The following is a 22,939-nucleotide window of genomic DNA, read 5'->3' on the forward strand; positions in this document are numbered from 1 at the left end:
TTTCCAATACCTCAAACTCATTACAGAATAATTAGAACATAGATCTTAACACAGACATATTTACTGGTTTCCCCTTCGATTCTGGAAAAGGCATACAATAACTAAGCAAGCTTTCATTAGTCCAGATCTTTCCGCCAATCTCAGAAAAGTTGCTTGCTTGCTTGAAAAAGGAGCAAGTAATCTAAATCAACAAATTGCTCTTCTGAAAGTATGATTTAAAGCATATGCTCCAGCAGCACATCTTTTATCAGGATAGTGTTGACTTTCTTTCACTCGGTTGCTGATGCTACATGAAATTTGTACTGCTGGACTTCGTTGCTGGATGTACCTTGAACAAAAAAAGAACTCTGCAATGCTCAGAAACTGACTGTTTCATCTTTGGTAGAGTACTCCAATAGTGTACTGCTGCACAGAGTGTTCATATGAGATTAGATGCATACTTCACAACACTTTTGAAAATCTTCACCCTTTTGAGTGAAGAACTGCCACAGAATTTTATCTAGAGAGACTATTCTTTGGATTTTCTGTTTGGTGCATCCATGAAGTCTAGAACCTTACTCCTGACCCTTTTAGATCTTAGGTACCACACTCCAAGCTCAGACCCACTTAAGAGTTATAAGTCACTATAAATAAAAGAGGCTTACTTGAATGCATTAGCATCCCCGTGCACCTTATAGTTTTCTGCACTTATTCTTGAGATGACTCTGGTGACTGCAATGAGAATGCCGATGTTAACCTAGAGGAGAAAATAAAGAATTGATTCAGGGAGACAGAAATAGGCAAGATTATTTGTGAGGAGTGTGGGAAACATCCCTTTCAAAACATCAGTCATGGATGGCATGGTGGGGTAGAGACACTTAATTACTTAATTGCCCTCCCAACAGGTGAGTCGTTGCAGCTTACTGGGAGGGGTGAGGCAGCAGTGAGGCTGGTGTGGTGTGAAAGCATCAGCAGAGCTGCTGGTCCAGCTGCTGGTTCATTTGAACTGTGCTGTCCTTCCTTGCGCTAAGCAGCAGTAATTTGCATGCTGGGAGGTCAGTTAAGTGCCACCGCCTCATCTGCAATGTTTCAATAAAACATTGGAAATATCTGCTTAAAACTCAAAACCTGCTCTGTTCCTGATACAGCACTGATAACAAAACGACCACATGAGTTCCAAGAATTGGACTAGTTTTGCCAAGCAATATTTCATGGGAAGAGTTTGCTACTTAAAGAAAGTGTGGGGGGGGGCACTCCTTGAGCTTGTAAGTATCGAATCGATGACCTCTAACAATGCCATGAAAGGAACACATGAAACTGCCTTGTTAGAAGGCATTTTCTTCATCTTGCCCATATTGCCTCCACTGTCAGTGACTCTTCAGTCACTATCTGAAGCATTGTAAACAGTTCACAGGCAACATTTCAGTATTTATTATTATTATTATTATTATTATTTATTATTGTCAGGGGCTCAGGAGCAGAGGCACAGGGGAGAGAGGAAATGGAGAGTGAAGGGGAAGAATCTGAGGGCAGCGTAGGGGAGTATGAGAGTGGCCCGAGAGATTCCATGAGCTTCTCCAGCGAATCAGAAGATTCCCAGAGGGGGGCGCCGACGGCCAGGGCAAGGGGGGTCCCAGGGGGGACACACCAGAAGCAAGGGGCCAGCAGGGACTCCCAAAGCAGGGGAAGCAGTGACAGGAGCAGTGTAACGGTCAGGAGGAAGGTTGCCGGCTGGGCGCGCGCGCCAAGTTCGAATGTACAGGCACGCGGCACAGCAGAAAACCCGGATTGGGAACCAGGTCCTAAAGCCCGCCAGAGGGAGGGGGAAGACTCAGGGGACTCAGCGTCAGAAGAGTCTAGAAAGGGCAAGACCCCAGCGGACAGGCGGACCCAGAGGAGGAAAGAGCAAAGGAAGAGGTGGAGCAAGGCTAGAGTCTTAAACTGGTGTCTGGGGGGAGGAGATTCAGACGGAGCTTCAGCGGTCTAGGGTTTAAGACGTAGGGCTGCACGCCACGGCTTTGAAATCGAAACTGCGTTTCAATAAAGACTTTTGTACATAGCAACGGACTGGCGTTGGTCCTTTGTGAGCTGGGACCTCGGGCAGCTCTGACAATTATTATTATTATTATTATTATTATTATTATTATTATTTCTGTTTTGATGTTTTATTGCACTTTAGTTACATTTTGATATTACATGCTGACAGCTATTTTTACAAATATATGCATTTAATATTCCTTATTATAATAATTATTATTATTTATTATTATTATACCACCCTATACCCACAGGTCTCAGGGAGGTTCACAGGATAATCTAGCACATGCGTTACTTGACTGGAAAGCTCCCTTGCAAAATTAAGAAAAGTGCAAAATTTTGATGGCTATGTTTTGGTTTGTGTTTTGATCCAGAAAGTACACATTGGATAAGGTTTGCCTTTAAATGTGAACTCAGTTGAATTTCTTCTCCATCCCTAGTTCTGAGGCCCTGGCCCAATGCTTGCTAACTCAGAAATCCTTCACATCATCTACTACATCATCCTTCCCCAACCTGGAACTTTCCACATATTCTTGGACTACAGCTCCCATTATCCATGACTATTGACCATTGGGAGGCGGGTGGTGCTGTGGTCTAAACCACAGAGCCTAGGGCTTGCCGATCAGAAGGTCGGTGGTTCAAATCCTCGCGACGTGGGGTGAGCTCCCGTTGCTCAGTCCCAGCTCCTGCCAACCTAGCAGTTCAAAAGCACATCAAAGTGCAAGTAGATAAATAGGTACTGCTCCGGCGGGAAGGTAAACGGTGTTTCAGTGTGCTGCTCTGGTTTGCCAGAAGTGGCTTAATCATGCTGGCCACATGACCCAGAAGCTGTCTGCGAATAAACGCCAGCTCCCCCAGCCAGTAAAGCGAGATGAGCGCCGCAACCCCAGAGTCGTCCATGACTGGACTTAATGGTTGTGGTCCCTTTACCTTTATTGACCATGCTAGCTGAGGCTGATTGGACTTTTAGTTCAACAGTATCTGGTGAGCATCGCATTGGCCTGGAGGTAAAGGGGAGCCTGGAGACTCTCATGCGTCTCTTAAATTTCTGAGTGTATTTAATACTTAGGCTGCTTGGTTACAGATAATATTTTTTCTGGCAATTTTGTCAGTGAACAAAAGTCTCACATACTCCAAGCTGTGAACCTGGGAAGACCCCTTTTGGTGCTGAAAGCATATGAGATCATTTTAAAATGAGCAGAGAAGGAGGAGGGAATGTAAGTCTTCAGAGAAGCCACACTGGGTTTGAAGTTAAGGCCCAGCAGAAGCAGTTGAGCAATGAAAAGAAAACTCTCGACAGAAATCCAAGTCATCTTGAAAAGACTTGACAATGAGAGAAGGAACAAAATGAGCAGCTGCCAAGATCTCTGGAGTCACAGGTGAGGAAAATAAAACTTTGCCACTTGAAGGAGGCTGATCAAAAGGCACACAGGCTGTCAGAAAAGAAAAGAAAGGCCCCAAGCTTCTCAAGAGCTAGTCAGTAAAAACAAAGAAGAAGAGGAGGAAACATTGGCTCTGTTTCAGCCAAAGTTACACAACATCTGCGGAGTGTTTGACCACACCAGGATAAAGGATGGAAGAAGAATCACCAGGCCAGGCTCAATCGTGGACTAAAAAGGTCCATGTGGTTCAACATTGTGTCACTTTGCACCATAGGGCAAGGGTGAGGAACCTATGGCCCACAAGCCAATCATCGTTCTCCAGGGGGCTGAATTTGTCCTGAGAGGCCATTAAAAAGAAAACTACGCTCTCCTACCAGCTGGTGATTCAGTCCTTCTCAGTTTGGCTGTGCACTCCTGTACCCTGCTAGGAATAGGCATGCACATCCAAAGTACAGTACGGAGATGCTTTTAATCTCTTTTGCACACTGTTTGCAGAAGTCCCTTTACCTTTACCTTTATAACTTCCCTTGATTGGGACATTATACTTCTGTTTACGCAGCCTAAAATAGCATTAGCTTTTCTTTTTTCTTTTTTTCTTTTGCTGCTGCATGTTGTTGACTCATGTTAAGGTTGTGGTCTACTAAGACGCCTAGGAGTGCGTTCAGGGGTGTCATAAAATACTGGGGGTGCAGGTAAGCCCTGCCCTGCATAATCAATCACACGACGAGGTTCACACAAACCATTTGAATGGTAATGCCCATCAACTGGGGGGCTGCCCCCTCAATTATTTTATTGGGGGGGTGTAAACCCCTCGGTCCCTAGGAGTTGGCTCCTATGAGTGGGGTATTAAACCAAAGTGAACAATTAAGGTGCAATAACCAAAGTATCCCCTCCCCAAGCTCAATTCTGCCCCATCCTTAGGATGAACTCAGTGTCACATTCTCTGCTACTCAGTGGAAGTTGGTCTGTTAAGAGATGGTACCTAACCCCAGCCAAATTGGCCAAGATGTATAAGAACAGTTCAGAGGTTTGTTGGAGGTGTAAAAACGGGGTAGGTACTTTCATGCACATGTGGTGGGAATGTAAGAGAATAAGTGAATTTTGGGATAGCATATATAATGAATTCTAAAAGATATTCAAACGCTCATTCACACAAAAAAACCCTGAGGCCTTCCTACTAGGAATTATGTCCACGGAAATTAAGAGAAATTTTAGACCTCTTTATCCCAACCACAACGGCTAGGATTTTGGTAGTAAAGAATTGGAAAAGTGATAACATCCCCACAAAAACTGACTGGCAAGCCAAAATGATAGAATATTTACAACTCACAAGGATGACAGGGAGACTAAGAGGAAACTCAGTACAGTGGTACCTCGGGTTACAGACGCTTCAGGTTACAAACTCCGCTAACCCAGAAATAGTACCTTGGGTTAAGAACTTTGCTTCAGGATGAGAACAGAAATCGTGTGGTGGCAGTGGGAGGCCCCGTAAGCTAAAGTGGTACATCAGGTTAAGAACAGTTTCAGGTTAAGAACAGACCTCCAGAACGAATTAAGTTCTTAACCCGAGGTACCACTGTACAGAAAGTTAATAAAGATTGGATAATGTTTAAAGAATACCTTAAAAACTATTGTGATAATGTGTATTGTTTATATTATAAGTATCGTCTAAGTTAAATAGCATAAGTTATAAGTTATATGGAAATTGACGTTAATTGATGTATCATAAGGTGATTTTATTTATTTTTTTAAAAAAGGAAGTTGGTCTGTTAAGGCGAGTGGGGCACTGCTCCACCAGCCTTGGTTTCCCACAGCCAGACACCAGCTGCCTGCCTCCTAACTTACAACCCATCTAGGGAGTGGCACTTTCTGTCAGCTACCATCTCCCCCTTAATCTTAGCATTGCCTTTATATAAACATAGCAGGAAGTAGAATGGCACTAAAATAAGAATTAGTTGGCTGCATCTATCATTGGCTGTAGCTCTGCCTATCTGTGGCTCTGGCTCCACCTGCTGATGGCCTCCCAACCTTCAGCCTTATCAGTCCTAATAAGCACGAGCTTCTGAAGTTACCACTGCAGACTGAAATCCATTACACAGATACTCTGGAGTAATCCTACAGAGTCCCAGCCTGACTCTCAGCAACACATGAATCACGAATAAAAAAGCTTTGGTTATTAAGCATCCAGATTTAGAATTCCAGCTCTCGTTTGGCAGGAGATCCTGTTAACTTGCTTGTAGAGTGGGGGGGGGGAGGATATGACAGCTTTTCTGCAGAATACAATTTGCAAACAAACATCTTCATTATGCAGCCATCCAAAGAAAGTTGGATAATAGACAGTTACTATTATTTAACTGGAATCCTGGCGCTTGCTCTCCATCTAAATAATTAGCTAGAAAAGTGGATTCCCTTTCATTATTTAGCCAGCACTTTTAAATTGTTCGAGGCTGCCAATTATGCCTCATTTGAAATATATACCGTCTATGGGATGTGTTCCACAAAGCTTGCAATGTAGTTATATTATAATGGGAGCTATTCCAGCTGATGCTCAAAACTTTCAGGAAATCATGGGCCTTGCACTGCATTTCCTAGATTTTATTCTGTGTCTAGTGTAACAAATGCATCTAGTTTAAATGACAGAAAGGCACCCATAAGCACCCATGCATGGGTTGTGAGCAGTAGGGACCATTCCATTGGGACTGCTGGGGCTCAAGGCAACAGTAGGTGCAACCACAGCCAACGACAGGCAGAGCCAACTAATTTTAGCTTTATCTCCATCCTCTCCTCCAAATACAGAAGACCAAGTCCTGCACCCTAGACTGGTTGTGATTAAGAAGGTAGGCAGGTGGGAGCTAGCTGAGGGCAGAATGAGGCCGGTGGAGCTGTGCCCTTTTCACTCAAATTGACCAGCCTTCACTAATAATAAGCGCCCTCCCACCAGATGTCAAAGAGAACAACAATTACCAGACTTTTAGAAGACATCTGAAGGCAGCTCTGTTTAGGGAAGCTTTTAATGTTTGATGTATTACAGTATTTTAATATTTTTTGGAAGCCGCCCAGAGTGGCTGGGGAAGCCCAGCCAGATGGGCGGGGTACAAATAATAAATTGTTGTTGTTGTTGTTGTTGTTGTTGTTGTTGTTGTTGTTGTTATGGCTTCCCACCTAAGGACACATGCCTGTCACCCACACGTCACCTGTTATTGTCATATAAACATGTAAACAAACATATAAACTCAAACAAATATATAAATGTAGTTCTACAGTTTTCTGGATGGACAATGCAAAAACATTTGCCTCTATTTTCTATGGTTGGTGTTTGTTTGTTTGTTTGTTTTGTTGGTATCGTAGCCAAATCCAGAGCTCCCATGCACAAGAGAAAGGCATCTGAAGAGTCAGTAGAACTCCAAGGCTTGCGGACATCCTTGGTGAGGAGGCACCTATAAGGGGTGTTTATGGACAAATAAATCAGCTCAGTGTTGACTGAATATGTTCAGTAGTCACTGAACACTTCCTGATTGTTGTGAAAGGGGCAGAAAACCATTGCTCAGCGTGACAATAACTCATGGGTTCATGCGCGCTTTCTTCTCCTCCTCCTCTCCGACATAGCTTCGAGGAGCTCAGAAATGTTTGCTTCTCTCTTTTCATTAGTTCCAGTTTCAGCATGTCATCCAAACCTTAAACTAAAGTCAGTTTCAAAGCCAATGATGCTTTGTATCAGAAATTCAACTTATTTCAAACAAGTGTTTTTAACACCAACCACAGTTTGTTGGTTCAGGCAGCACAACAAGCTGTGGTTAAGCAAAACTGAAAGCAAAAGCTTCCGAACTCACAGCTGCCACAGAAGAGGAGAAGGGAAGGGCGGATGACCAAGCCAGCATCCATTGGTCATTGGCCATGGATAATTGTGAGTTGTAATCCAACAACCTCTGGAGTAACACAAGTTCCTCATCCCTGATTTAAGCCCACCTTTTCTGCAATGATGTATAAAGTGGAGAGGCAGAAGGGTCACATGGCTGAGGGGAGCTAAACCCTAAACAGTTTAGGGACATGTCATCAGGAAGAAGCACGCCTTCTTCCATACGAACCTCTAAAGATGGGGTGCCCCTGAGAAGCAATCCAAAAACATTGTGGGAGAGTTCATACAGAAGAAGAGGGGAAGGTCCTCCCCTTTGCTATGGTCCTAAACTGTTTAGGATTCAGCTCCCTTCACCCATGCTCCCTTTCCATCACCCCATTTTATACATGACTGGGAAGGGAAAGATGGGGAGCCTGTGGCCCTCCAAATGTTGCTGGAATGCAACTGTCACCATCCTTGGCTACTGGCCAAAATATGCTGGCTGGGGCTGTTTTGTAATGGTGTCCAACAACGTTTGGAGGGCACAACATTGGCTACCCCTGGTCTGGCGCTACGTCCAAATTCTCCCAACAACAGGCAAACGTTTGTGACTCAGACCTAAATATAAAAAATGTTTTGCAAGAAAAGAAGTTGAACAGACTAGCCTTTAAGGCAGATAAAGTAAATAATAGTGTTCATACCTTGCTTGTGTAAACGGATTAGATATGAATAGTTTTTATTAATGTTTTTGCTGTCTGGAACAAAGAATCCATTCCTCTTACGTTATGGAATAAAACTGAGAAAGACCCGGCATCTCATCCCACCAACAGTCTTTTCCCTCCCTCCATATCTCAGTATCTTATGTAAATACCTTGTCAACAGTTTGAATTGGAGAAAATTGGTGGCTGATGAAGCACTCATTACATACTTCTCCAAATACTGTAACCATAATACCAAGAAAGAATTACACTCTAATTGTGTAGATGTGAGCACAAACAGCACTCTTGTGTATATACCGGTGTTTGAGCGAGAAGAAATAAACATTTAGATTTGGGAGCTGTATGTCGAACCAATTGCTATCTTTCTAAGCGACGCTTTGTGTGGCTGCTGCTATTCCTGCGGTATAATTACACACGAATTCAGGATTGTTGGCTCAGCTCACTAGGCGCCGGCAGCCAAGGCTGTAGTTTACTCCTATCAAAAACAATATCGCTAATAAAACCAGTCCTGGTTTCACGTAAGTTGCAGGCTTTGTCAAGAAAAACCATTTAGTAAATGTATGAGGCCAGGTTCTCGGAGGCATTGAAATACACTTGTAATGAATGTATGGGGGTTGCTCGTGCGTAAGTTGCTGCCATGCCTGGCTAGTTAGCCTGGTTAAACCTTTCCTGACTGGACAACCCTTCACTTCGTGGCTGTTCAGTCGCTAGCAGGATCCGTCAGTGGGCGTTTCTTAAACTTCTTCCAGCACAAAAGCTCTTTGACGCCAAGTCTACGCCTACTTTCCCTGCGCGGCAGTCTTCTGCGCAGGGTGGGTGTGGGCAGAGGAGGACCAGTGCTCTCCCCGCTGGTCTCCGGCGAAGAGTCCTGGAGACCCCTCTCCGATTCCCCCAACCACCCCCCTTTATCCCTGGTGTTACGCTGATTTCCTTCCCCAGCCGATGAGTTCCCTCTCTCCCTGCTTGCCCCTTCTCCGGCATCGCTTGGGAGCTCTGCCTCCACTCCTGGCTCCGATGTCAGTTCCCTGACAACACTGAAAGGCATATTATGTACACACAAAGCCGTCATTTACTAAGGAACCCCCGGGGGGCACAATGGGTCAGTGTGTCAACGAGAAGGTTTGGGGTTCGAGCCCACCCAGAGGTGGCTGTGGACAGGGTGCCTTGACAATTCTATGACTCTATGAAATCATTGGTCCATGGAATCCAGGGCTGTCCACTCTGACTTGCAATAGCCCTGTGGCCCAAGATCTTTTTAGTTGGGAAGGATTGCACATGGGACATCATGCAAGCAAGTGTTATGCTCTACTTCTGAAGTGTGGTTCCATGCAACACCTGAAGCTGTTTTGAGTCAAGCCATGGGTAGATCTAGCAAAGCACTGTCTATCCCAGCTGCCAAAAGCTCTCCAAGGTACCAAGAAAATGTTTTCCCAGTCTTGTCACATGAACCTTGCACTCTTCAGTTGCTTTGAATTTCAATGAGCCCCAACAACTATGACCAACACTCAAGATGATGGGAAATGTAATCCAAAATATCTGGAGGGCAGCAAGTCGGAGAAGGCTGATTTAATTGGAGCTAGCCAGAAGACTGAACCTGGGAACATCTGTGTGCAAGCATGTATTTTCCGACTGACCTATAACCTGTCTCCTCTCTGTGCTGCTAAGTTCATAGGAATGGTCAGCCAGGGAATGGTGAATCTGTCAAATCCAATTTCTCTCTGCTTATTATTTTTCTACACTTACGTACAGTTCTCCACATCTATTTGCATTAAGGGGAAAAAACTCCTCATGAAAATTCAGCAGCATTTTAGTGTGAATTTCTCCTAATATACTGAGTTTTGCAAGGCAAAACTACTACAATGCATTCTTGCATGTTATTTGCATGCTATTTTCACGGATACAAGCATTTTTATGCATACTTTACCCTAGCCAGTTTACTGGTGTTGCTGACTTGCATCTAGTAAATAACAAAGTGTCTACTCAGAAGAAAGTCGCAGTGAGTTCAGTGGGCCTTACTCCCAGGCAAGGGTTTGTGGGGCTATGGTGTTTTATCTAGGCAGCTAGGGCTCCTCTGGATGACAAGATCTTTTTGCACCAGGTCATTGAGGACTTCTTGCTTTTTAAAATTCTCCCATATATACAGAACTCCATGTGCACCTTTTGTACTACATCTGTAGGTTTCCCCCTCTGTGTCAAATAACTGGGGTCGAATAAGTCTTGTTTACTTTTTATAATACATGGAAGATGGAGCTCCCTCAGGAGGTTCTGGTCTCTCCTTCCTTGGATGTTTCTAAGCGGAGGTTGGATGTGTTAGTATTGTAATGTCTCATTCTCACATTGCATAATGTTGCAGGTTACCTTTAATTACTTAATTGATGTATGAGTATGGGAACTATTTAAATGTCTCCTTTCTTTCTCTGCTTTCTCTCTGCTCCTCTGCCGAAGAAGAAGAAGATGGATGTGAGAGTCATCTTGTTGTTTTGTTATTTGCTTTATAAATGAAACATTTGATGTTACTATTCCAACCACAGTCGCTTCTGCTGCATTCTGCTGTAAAGGACTGAGTTTACTATCTGTAGACAGGTGTTTAATGCTCACAGGATGACCATCTGTCATGGATGCTTTAGCTGAGTTTCCTACATTGCAGGGGGTTGCACTAGAACAGGCATAAGCAAACTTGGCCCTCCAGATGTTTTGGGACTACAACTCCCACCATCCCTGACCACTGGTCCTGTTAGCTAGGGATGATGGGAGTTGTAGTCCCAAAACATCTGGAGGGCCGAGTTTGCCTATGCCTGCACTAGAAAGATGACTCTTCAGTATGTTCCAGCTCCCTGAATCTATGATTTTCTGCTTCAACAATATTTCATTATGTTCCTATCATTTTATGTAGTTGTATTTTGTATAAATTATAAAAATTATAAATGAAACATGGCCATAGCCAGGAGTTTTCTTAGGGGTGCAAGCTTTTGTTAGGGGAGCAGAACCTCAGATAATATTTGTACTGATTTTTGCTTTTTTTTGAGGGGGGGATCTGATGTTGGTTTCTGCTCTCTTCACTGTGCAGCGAAATGCTTGTCACAAGATAATGTTTACATTCCAGTCAGAGTTGCTGTTGGAGTTTCTCACGGGAAAGGAGACTGGATGTGACGTACACTGGTTTCCTGTTTTTCACTGTTCTCACAGTGTTCTCTCCGTGCTTTAGAGGAGAGAGGATGCTTTCTCTGCTCCGGCAGAGGCAAGATGTTTTTCTGTAATCTACCAGCTTTGAAGTGTAAATAAAGTAATATAGAGTATGTGGCATGTACTCCTCATCATTCCGCTGTGCTTGGGACACTGCAAATTCAACATTACTGGTTATCGGGCCCAGAAAGACGCAGTCATCTGAATGCCGGCAAAAGGATCAGAATGGATCGGACGGTATCTGCTCTGCGCGTCAAGATGATTGATGAGGTATGTGCTCATGCTCCGGGCAGCCTGCCAGCTTCTAATTAATGGCTTTATGGCTGGACTCTGAACTTTTATGGCCATTTTGCCAGGCACAGGCAAAGGCTCAAAAGAACAAGCTCCTATGCTGGGGGAAATCGAAAGTACTTCTGAACTTGCTTTTGGAATGCAGCAGCTGCAGCTGTACACAGACGCAGCTTGTATAAAGCAGCTTGATTTAAAGCAGCAGAGATGACGCAGAAGGCTAATGCCAGAGTCATGATGGCTAGCTGCAGAAGGCTGGCTGATGCAAGTGGGGAATCTGATGCCAATCAGCCACATGCTCAGCCCAGAGTAGCCTGTGATACTGCCGTGATTCAGAATGAAGCAGACCGCCAGGGTGATAGCTGCATGGGTAAGGGGGAGTCTTCACAGACGTCATCCCAGAGTGCAGTGGAACCACCAGATGGCGCCAAAGCTTTGAAGGCAGTGAAATGCTACTCGTGTGGACGTCTAGGCCATATGAAGAGGGAATGCAGATATCCCAGGGCCAAGACAGAGCAGCGCAGCGGAAGCTCATCGCGTGGAAAAGGCCAGAGCAAAGGCAAAGGTCCGGTGTCCAGGACAACGCAGCACAAGGCAATGGTCTCACGCTTCACTCCAAAGGTTGCAAAGGTCCAGAAGACGTCTAGATCTTTCTTCGTTGTTGATTCGGCTGCAACGCACCACATGTGCAACGATAAGCGACTGTCCGTGTCTTTTACACCGCAGGAAGGTGCGATTCACCAGGCGGATGACCACACAATCCCCAGTAAAGGCTACGGAACTGTTGTTCTTCACAGTTTGGACTTATCGATACAGGATGTGCTTTATGTGCCGGATGCCAAACATAATCTGCTCAGCGTTGGACAGCTGAATGAGCGGAAAATTGACGTTTCCTTTAAGAACAAAAGGTGCATCATCACAAAGAAAAATGATTATGTATTGCATGCTGAATATGTTGATCGTTTGTATGTTTTGTATTATGATGATGTTGTGCAGGATGAAACTTGTTGCATTGCAGGTACTAACGAAAGTTTGCATGCAGGATGTATTCATGATTTTCATCAAAAATTTGGTCATTTGAATTTTGAGGCAGTATCTAAAATGCCTGCCTTGGTTGAAGGTATGACTATTAAACCCTGCAGGTACCACATGAAGTGCAAGGCATGTGCAGCAAACAAGGTAAAAATGACTGCGAAAGGTAAGGTGTCTAGTAGGCAAGCTACAGAACCATACCAAATTGTTCATGCTGATTTAGTTGGACCACTAGCGCCCTCTTTGGGTGGAAATAGGTACTTCATGGTTCTCATTGATGCATTTTCCAGGTATATTTATGTGTACAATCTCAAGCAGAAATCAGAGGCTTTTCCAAGGTTCAAGGAATTCTGTGCTTGGTTGGAAAATGTGCATGGTAAGAAGATAAAAATTCTTTTCACTGATCGTGGGGGGGAATTCACTTCTCAGCAGTTTGAAGCTTTTCTGTCTGAGAAAGGAATTCAACACGATTTGTCTAGTCCTCGCTTGCCATGGCAGAATGGACTTTGCGAGAGGGCAAACCTTCAAGTTTCCAAGAAATCCAGGATTTGGATTCAAAGGAAGCTGAGCCATGGTTAAATGCCATGAAAGCTGAGCTTGATTCCTTGGAAAGGAACAAAACATGGGAACTTGTTCCAGTAGTTCCAGGAATGAAACTGCTTGGAAGCAAATGGGTCTTCAAAGCGAAGACTGATCAAAATGGCAAGATAGTCAGACACAAAGCCAGATTGGTAGCCAGAGGTTTTGCACAAGTACCAGGTGAAGACTATCATGAGACCTACTCACCCACAGTGAGGTATGAGAGCATTAGGCTTATGCTCAAGCTAGCTGCAGAGGAGAATCTACACATTAGTCACCACGATGTGAATACAGCTTTTCTGTACGGATCTCTAGGTGAATCACTTTATATGCTTCCACCTGTTGGCATACAGGTAAAACAGGGATATGTTTGTGCTCTGAAAAAGTCCCTTTATGGTCTCAAACAAAGTGCACGGTGTTGGCACACAAAACTCACTGAAGTATTGTTTTCTCTAGGTTTTCAGCAAGGGAAAGCTGATCCATGTGTATTTATCAAAGAGGAGGGGCAAAAGAAACTGTATTGCTTGTTTTATGTTGATGATCTTTTATTCTTTTGGAAGGATGTCACAATGTACAATAACGCCCTAGCTCAACTGAAAGAACACTTTGACATGAAAGATCTTGGTGAGGTAAACAACTACCTATCTCTGGAAATAGAGAGAGATCAAGCTGGTAACATTCTAGTACACCAGTCACGGAAAATTGCTGATGTGTTAAGCAAACTAAACCTGATGGATGCTAACCCTGTAGACACACCGATGACAACAGGTTATCAGGTAGATGACACTGAAGAAGCATTTTCTGACACTACACTGTACAGAAGTGTGCTAGGCAAGCTAAACTTCATTGCCAGATGTTCAAGACCAGACATTGCTGTTAGCTGTAATTTGCTAAGCAGACAAGTCAACAATCCTACTGTTAAGGATTGGAAAGCTCTGAAACGCATAACGCGGTATTTGAAAGGCACTATGCATTATAGACTGAGATTTAACAATCAGAAGTCTAGTGGTCTTGAGATATTTGCAGATGCAAGTTTTGGAAGTGACACTACAGACAGGAAAAGTACGTCTGGAGTTTGCTACATGTACAATCAGGGTCTATTTGATTGGTCATGCAAGAAGCAAACAACAGTTAGCTTAAGTACTTGTGAAGCTGAACTGAATGCACTGTCTTATTCACTCAAAGATTGTGAATGGTTGTTACAATTGTGCAAAGACATGAAAATTCCTGTCAAATGTCCAATCCAGGTTTACCAGGACAACAAAGCATGTTTGGCTTTGCTGAATTCTGAAGGTTGTAAGCAAAGCACGAAGCACTTGCAATTGAAGGTGCAACATGCTAGGGAACGTATTCAGAAGGGACTCGTAACGGTGTCCTATATGCCAGGTAATGAAATTCCTGCTGATGTATTGTCCAAGATTGTATCAAGGGATCAACACTGTACCTATGTGCAGAAGTTGGGTTTGTACTGATATTGTACGAACACGCTGCACAGTGATGTTCACAGAAAGGGGGAGGATGTTGGTTTCTGCTCTCTTCACTGTGCAGCAGATAATGTTTACATTCCAGTCAGAGTTGCTGTTGGAGTTTCTCACGGGAAAGGAGACTGGATGTGACGTACACTGGTTTCCTGTTTTTCACTGTTCTCACAGTGTTCTCTCCGTGCTTTAGAGGAGAGAGGATGCTTTCTCTGCTCCGGCAGAGGCAAGATGTTTTTCTGTAATCTACCAGCTTTGAAGTGTAAATAAAGTAATATAGAGTATGTGGCACGTACTCCTCATCATTCCGCTGTGCTTGGGACACTGCAAATTCAACATCTGCCCCCCTTGGCTATGCCCAAGGGGGGCACATAAAGGAAACAAGGTCGGAAGGGGGGCACGGTTGGAAAAAGGTTGGGAAACACAGATCCAGGTCATGCCTGCAATGCAGGAATCACAGTTGAATAATCCCTGACAGATGGACACCCAACCTCTGTTTAAAGGAAAGAGTCTGTCACCTTCCACTGTCGAACAGCTATTACCGTACACACATGCCCACAAGCAGCCACACACGTTCACAGTGCCTGCATTTTTGGAAGAAAGTGATATGTCTTTTAGCAGAAGGCTCCCATTTTACCCAGCCAGCTGCCATGGTAGTAAATTTCCATATGATATATATGTATATGGCAGAATTAAGGACATTCTACTGAAATCTCAGGCATCTGCTTAATGTGTCGTATTAGTAGCATCTGAATAGACTGGAAGCAATTAAGCACTCAGGGCTGGGGTAGCAATGCTTTATGGCCCTTGCATATATTTCGTGCTGCTCATTTAGTTGCCTGCTTTCTAAAGGTTCCTGTAAATTCCACCACTTTTGTTTGCTTGTTACTTAGGGCCAAATTACCACACTTTTCTGTGTATTGGACACACCCATGTACAAGACGCCCCCTATTTTGGGGGACTCAAAATTAAGAAGATGGGGGGAGATGGCTCAGAGTTGTTGAGCTTTTTTGGGGGGTTGTTAAGCTTTTTTTTAGGGAAAACGCCTCTCCTCTGTCTCCTCACCAGAAAAAGCTGCCAATCGCTCACCCAATTGCTGCAGCTTCAGCCAATCAACACCAGCCCTTGATGCAGCAACCAATAACATGCCCAACAGCTGCTGACAGCTGCAGCAGCAACCAATCAAACGTCCAACCTATGCATTACCGATGTATAAGATGACTCCCACTTTTTAGCATAATTTTTTTTAAAAAAAACTTAGTCTTATACACAGAAAAGTACGGTATACATGACACAATTAATACAAGTAGCAATTGGATGAATGGTCTTTACAAAGTAGACACAAAGACCCTGATGGGGAGTGGGGCCACATCTTTCATCTTATGCCTCCAACACAGCCCCTGATCCCAATCACCTCATGCCTCCTAATTGGTTTGGGAGGAAAAATTCCAGAGAAGTCTTTGCAACTTTCCCTCCCGAAACAAACAGTAGACAAAAAAGGCTCTTGGTCCGGATCAAGACCATGGTGAGTGCAAGGGGCTAAAGCCCTGCCCCCTTCCCTAACACCAGAGTCTTCATCTAAGCCTCCTCCTGCTATACATTTTTTAATATACACGAACGTAATTCCTGAGTAGTCCTTAACTGGATTCTCACACAAATCTTGAGGATGGGGGTTGTTATAGCAAGGAGGGAGAAATTTTATTAGGTTCACATTAAAAAGCAAACCTCCCTAATTCTCAAAACAATGTGAGAACTGAAATGCAGCCCTCCTTGGGAAAATCACACTTCCCTGAATCTTGCAAAACAATGAACAGGCTGCAGTAAAGCATGCCTAAAGGTAAAGAGAGCCGTGACTGACTCTGGGGTTGTGGCGCTCATCTCACTTTACTGGCCAAGGGAGCCGGCGTACAGCTTCCAGGTCATGTGGCCAGCATGATTAAGCTGCTTCTGGTGAACCAGAGCAGTGCATGGAAACGCCGTTTACCTTCCCACCGGAGCGGTACCTATTTATCTACTTGCACTTTGACATGCTTTTGAACTGCTAGGTTGGCAGGAGCAGGGACCAAGCAACTGGAGCTCACCCAGTCACGGGGATTTGAACCGCCAACCTTCTGATCGGCAAGGCCTAGGCTCTGTGGTTTAACCCACAGCGCCACCTCACCCTGAAAGCATGCCTAAAAATGCATATATTGGTGAAAATAAAATACCAAAAAAAAATGCATTAAATTTTGGGGAAATTGTTTTGCAAAAAATGTCTATATTGGGCAAAACTGCCTACAAATAGGTGTATATTATGTAAAATCAGTCTAAAGCGCCAATGAATTTTTGAAGAAATGTCGAGATGCAGAGAGCTGAACCTAAGAGTGGGAGAAAGAAGGAATTCAGAGAGAAACTGATTCACCGATCCTGAGGTTGTTGAGGCAAAATCATATGGGAGCTTTATTTAGAGCATTTGCACCTCATTCCTCAGCCATAAAGGCTCCTGGAGTGGCCAACATACAATCAATTCAAACAAGACAATCTCTCCCAGCAGGCTTACAATCTATTAATCACACACACACACACACACACACACACACACACACATACACGGAAAAGGATAGGGAGAGAAGGGGGGGTGGGAATCAAACAGAGGCACCCATTCTTAAATAGTTGTTAAAAACCTGCTTGCATAGTTCAGGGGCAGGAGATGCTTGATGGAGCTGGGCTTTTGACAAAGCTAATGGAAGAGCCACATGTTTTCTCTCTCTCCCACTTAGGCAACCTGATGGAATGGTTACTCCCAGGTAGAGGGGAGAGGAGCCCTGATGGAGCTGGTCCATCACTGCAGAGCTGATGAAGTGAAAATACTGTTATCAATTTAATTGCTTTCCCACCCAGCAGGGACCCTTGGCAAGATGCATAAGATTGACTTAACTTACTTATTTCATGGCCTGAATAGCAAACGTGGGCTTAAACAGACCTCTCTTTGCTATATAAGTGCACTGTGCAAAATACAGGCGTAAATCAGAAAGAGGTGGGTGGATTCTTCTTAAATAGCACACATGCACAGTGAGAGGAAGGGTCCCTGGGAAGACAAGCAAGGCTGGGGGCCAGATTGGAAGTCTCAAGGTGTGTGTCAGATTGAGCCCTTTGACTGCTAATTGTATATCCCTATGATTTATTTCTTATGCTATTTAAAAAAAAAAAAAAACACACCGTTCCACCAATTCAGTTTTTAAAAGTCTGCATGGAATCTTTTGGCAACTTAGGAAAAATCAAAGGGTTGTATCCAACCAACACGCCTCACTAGTGCAAGACTTTTGGCTTGCCCAATGGAACTTCCTCCCTTCTCAAGCCATACCTCCTAAATTTGTTTTAGGGGTGCCCCCAACCCTCTGGAAAGAGCACAGGGGTTGTGCGGGGGGGGGGGAGAGGAGGGGAAATTTTGCTGCACAAGGGCAAATCTTTACACTGATGCACTAGCTGGAAACCGCCCAAGTGCTAATAGTAAGCCCTTGGGAAGGAATGCAGTTAATGATTGAGATGGATTTCCCTTCAGTGGTTCGTCATTTTCATCTCTCATCACTCTCAGCTGTGTTGTTCTGACATCTCCCCAAAACTTTTGCCCGCTATTATAAGGCATCTGTCCATCTCAAGAATTTATGAGTTCTCTGACAGGTATAGGGCAAATAAATTCCATGGCATTCACATTGGGATCACGGCTCCTCATTGGTTTGGTGCAGCCATGGATCAGAACGTGCCAAGCTTTCCCACTCCATGCAGGCCCATCTAGCTCAATTGACAAAAATGCTAGACGGGTGAAAACACAACACCATCTGCTTAACGATTTCCTATGTGACCTCGCGAGACGCCCCAAAGCCACAATAACTCGCAATGGCAAGTGCCACTGTTAATGATGCCGGGGTGGGAGTTAACTATTATTAATTCAACTCCTGCTACCAGAGAGTCCATTAAAAAGTCAAGGCTGGGCAAATCGTTTCAAAGAAGAGACCTGGAAATTAAATGGAAACAGAAACAAGTCTACATTCCCAGGAGTTTGTTCCATTGATTTTAGTTAGCCTAGTTGTTCTCCAACAGCTGCAGAGGAGGCGGACCAAGGTGATAAAGGGCCTGCAAACCAAGCCTTGTGGGGAATGGTTGAGGGAGTTGGGAATGTTCAGCCTGGAGAAGAGAAGACGGAGAGGTGGTATGATAGGTAAAGGTAAAGGGACCCCTAACCATTAGGTCCAGTCGTGACTGACTCTGGGGTTGCGGCGCTCATCTCGCTTTACTGGCCGAGGGAGCTTCCGGGTCATGTAGCCAGTATGACTAAGCCACTTCTGGCGAACCAGAGCAGTGCATGGAAATGCCGTTTACCTTCCTGCCTGGAGCGGTACCTACTTATCTACTTGCACTTTGACGTGCTTTCGAATTGCTAGGTTGGCAGGAGCAGGGACTGAGCAATGGGAGCTCACCCCGTCGCAGGGATTTGAACCACCGACCTTCTGATCGGCAAGTCCTAGGCTCTGTGGTTTAACCTGCAGCGCCACCCGCATCCCTCCAGGTGGTTTGATAGCTGTCTTCAAATATCTGAAGGGCTGTCACATGGAAGACAAAGTGAGCTTATTTTCTGCTGCTCCAAAGGGTGGGATCTGAACCGATGGATTCAAATTACAAGAAAGGAGATTCCATCTAAACATTAGGAAGAACTTTCTGGTGGTAAGAGCGGTTTGACAGTGGAATGACTTCCTCAGAAGAAGTTGGGTGGCCAGCAGCCAGGGATACTTTAGCAATGGTCCCTGCATAGCAGGGGGTTGGACTGCATGATCCTTGGAATCCCTTCCAACTCCACAATTCTATGATTCTATAAGAACATAATAGCAGCCTGCTGGATCAGGCCAATGGCCCATCTAGTCCCAGCATCCTTTTCTCACAGTAACCAGCCAGATGTCTGTAAGAAACCAGCAAGCAGGATATGAGTTCAAGAGCCCTCTCACCTCCAGGAGAGGGGAGTAACTGATTTTCAGAAGAAGACTGTTATCAGAGAGCATAGCCATCATGACTAGTAGCCATTGATGGCCATCTCCTCCATGAATTTTTTAAATCATTATTCAAAGCAATCTAAGTAGTCATCACTATTGTCTGCTGTTGGAGCAAGTTCCAAAGTTTAGCTACCATATGTGCTGCATGAAAATGTATTTTCTTTTATCTGTCCTAAACTTTCCAACATTCAGCAATTCATTCATCCTGAAGGTATAAGCAATTTCAGGGGCGAGGAAATGTTGGCCCTCCGGGTGTATTTGGATTCCAGCTGCCTTCAGCCCCTGCTAGCATGGTCCAATGGTCAGAAATTATGTGAGTTGTAGTCCAGTAGCATCTGGGGGGACAAAGGAGGATCACCAATTCCTTAGCTCAGGGCAGTCCAACCTCTCAGACCAAGTTGGCTGCAAGAGTACTTCAGCCTGGAATTCCACACACTGCTTTGTCATTCAGGGTGTGTGTGTGTGTGTGTGTGTGTGTGTGTGTGTGATGAGCCCAAAATTTGGCACATACACACACCCCACCCCAGCCCTCATGCTGCCTTCCGAAATCTGGATAAGCAAGGTGCCTGGCTTTGGGAAGAAGGTGCAAGGCTCTGGCAGAGTCCTAGATCCCTCCTACCTACCGTATTTTTCGCTCTATAACACGCACCTGACCATAACACGCACATCGTTTTTAGAGGAGGAAAACAAGGGAAAAAACATTCTGAATGAAACAGTGGATGTATCATTTTTGTGCTTCATGCTGTGGCCATGGACATGTGATCTGATGGAGAATTTGGGGTGACCCAATGCAAAAATCCTGAGAATCCCTGTGGATCCATGCTTTGTAACCACGTTTTTGCACCATTGCAGCCCCAGGCAACAGTGGGTGCGTGATTTTTGGGGGGCAGGCTGTAGCCATGGACATGCTATGTGCTCTGATTGTGAATTTGGGCTGACCCAATGCAAAGATCCTGAGGATCCATGTGGATCCATGTTTTGTAACCACGTTTTTGCACCATTGCAGCCCCAGGCAACAGTGGGTGCGTGATTTTGGGGGGGCAGGCTGTAGCCATGGACATGCTATGTGCTCTGATGGTGAATTTGGGCTGACCCAATGCAAAGATCCTGAGGATCCATGTGGATCCATGTTTTGTAACCACATTTTTGCACCATTGCAGCCCCAGGCAACAGTGGGTGCGTGATTTTTGGGGGGCAGGCTGTATCCATGGACATGCTATGTGATCTGATGGTGAATTTGGGCTGACCCAATGCAAAGATCCTGAGGATCCATGTGGATCCATGCTTTTTAACCACATTTTAAGTGGGGAGGGAAGGAAAAACACAGAAGGGACAAGGAGCAGGAGAGGGGTGTGCAGAGAAGCAGCTGGCTAAGAATGCAGGAGAGGGGTAGGGAGGAAAGGAAGGCAAAAGTTTTCCCTCACCTACCCACCCAAGCCAGCCAGCTCACACTCTCTCTCTCTCCCTCCCTCCTGCATGTTTTCAGCTTTCCCCTCTGCTTGCCTGGAGGGGAGGGGCTTTCCCTGCTCTTTGTTCCATTTGAGCAAACGCAGCAAGGAAACAGAGGTGGGTGGGCAGTAAGACCCTGAGGCAGAATGCCGGAAAGCAGCCGCTTCCTCTTTTCAGGTTTCCCTTCTAGGAGACGCGCAATTTGATTTTTGCCTGCTTTTTTTTGCCTCCGCTCGCACCAATTGGCTCCAGGGACCACACATTCGCTCAATAACACGCACAGACATTTCTCCTTCCTTTTTAGGAGAAAAAATCTGTGTGTTATAGAAGGAAAAATACGGTACTCCCCAAAGCTGAGAAAGTACCAGCTAGTGTTTTGGGAAGGAGGCAGAAAGACTCTAGAACACTGTCAGAGCCTTCATGTCTCCCTCCCAAATTTCAGCACCATGCTTGCTTGCCTTACAAGGTCTGGGGTGCTGAGCTTTACCCCACGTGCTAAATTTCTAGAAGGCAAATGAAGGAATATATTTCACATTAAAGCTTTCCTCCTAAACACGTTTCCTCTTATATGTTTTGTGTTTCAAAAAGGAGGGGGCGATAACTCTGCAAAATATTTCCTCTAACGCCACTAAAGAAATAGAGAATTGTGGCAAATTGCAGATGTTCCAATTCTGGAATTAATGTTAAAAATTCTCCCAAGTTAAGCTGAAAGTGAGGGACGCAGGATGGGTGTGTCTGTGGGGGTTAAATGGGGAATATCCGCTCACCCTGACCCTCCACTCAGGATTCTGCAACACTTTCAGTGACCTGATCCTCCTGGAAAAGCATCCAGATATATTCAATAAAACATCAGGGCTCACAGGCCTAATTTACAACTCTCAGTCTAGCAGAGTCAGTGTTTGCACTGCCTTTGCTTGCTTTGCAATCAATAACATTTTGGGGCATTAGCCTTAAGGAATGTTGCTAATTGCCTCAAATTCTCTGCAGAGAAGGTTAAGCAAGATGGAGAAAGTACAGACTCAATTAAATGACATCAGAATATTGGATTTTTTTAAAAAAAATAATTCACTCCATTATTCATCGGCAGTTACGCTACTTTAGAAGCTTCTGCAAATATACGAAATAAAAGGAAGAGCAAGAGGCCATGCAGGAGCCAAGTGAAAGACAAGTTATTGAGATGAGAAGATAGAAGTCCAGAAGAGCCAAATTAGGACTGGCAGGAGTCCTAATTCAGTCTGCAAATCTGCTTTCCCTAAAATGCACACCCTGCAGTCAAAGATGCAGCTGCAAAGGAACTATCAGGAGTCTTAAAGCATGCTCCCAATTATTCCTTGTCAGGCAAGGATTGCTGTCAGAGCTGATCAACCGATGGGCACTGACAGCAAGCTCTGCTGAGACAAAGAACTCTGCAGCTGATCCCTGCCCAAAGTTGGGTTTGCCGGAAGTGCACGTAGTGTTTGGATTTGGATTTGATATCCTGCTTTATCACTACCCGAAGGAGTCTCAAAGCGGCTCACAATCTCCTTTCCCTTCCTCCCCCACAACAAACACTCTGTGAGGTGAGTGAGGCTGAGAGACTTCAGAGAAGTGTGACCAGCCCAAGGTCACCCACCAGCTGCAGGTGGAAGAGCCGGGAATCGAACCCAGTTCACCAGATTACGAGTCCACCGCTCTTAACCACTACACCACACTCCTACGTGGTATAGGGCTTGCTGTAAGCTGATATTGTGGCTTGTCTCAGGTGCTGCACAAGTGTTAAAATTGACTGGGGGGAGGAGCTCACCAGATCACACCAGACTTCAAAATGACACCAGGTGATTTACAGGTGAGCAGCAGGGGAGTGGAAGGAGCTGTGGGAGATCAGGAGGAGGTGAAGGAGCTCTAGGGTTGTCTGGGTACAAGGCGTTATGGGGAGTAGCAGGAGCTGGGGGTGAGCTGTAAAGGGTAAGGAATA

The 22,939-nt window shown here is 44.8% G+C and overlaps 1 protein-coding gene across 2 annotated transcripts in view; it reads right to left on the bottom strand.

Moving 5' to 3' along the window:
• Positions 1-22,939, bottom strand: part of ADGRD1 (adhesion G protein-coupled receptor D1) — a 275,448-nt gene that overhangs the window by 34,720 nt on the left and 217,789 nt on the right. For both annotated transcript variants that reach the window (XM_079956568.1, XM_079956569.1), the window contains one exon: positions 645-736. In XM_079956568.1, coding sequence (XP_079812694.1) covers positions 645-736 — 92 coding nt within the window. The remainder of the gene's footprint in view (positions 1-644; positions 737-22,939) is intronic.

The sequence above is a fragment of the Podarcis cretensis genome, assembly GCF_951804945.1.
Source record: "Podarcis cretensis genome assembly, chromosome: 16".
In the NCBI taxonomy this organism is placed as follows: domain Eukaryota; kingdom Metazoa; phylum Chordata; class Lepidosauria; order Squamata; family Lacertidae; genus Podarcis; species Podarcis cretensis.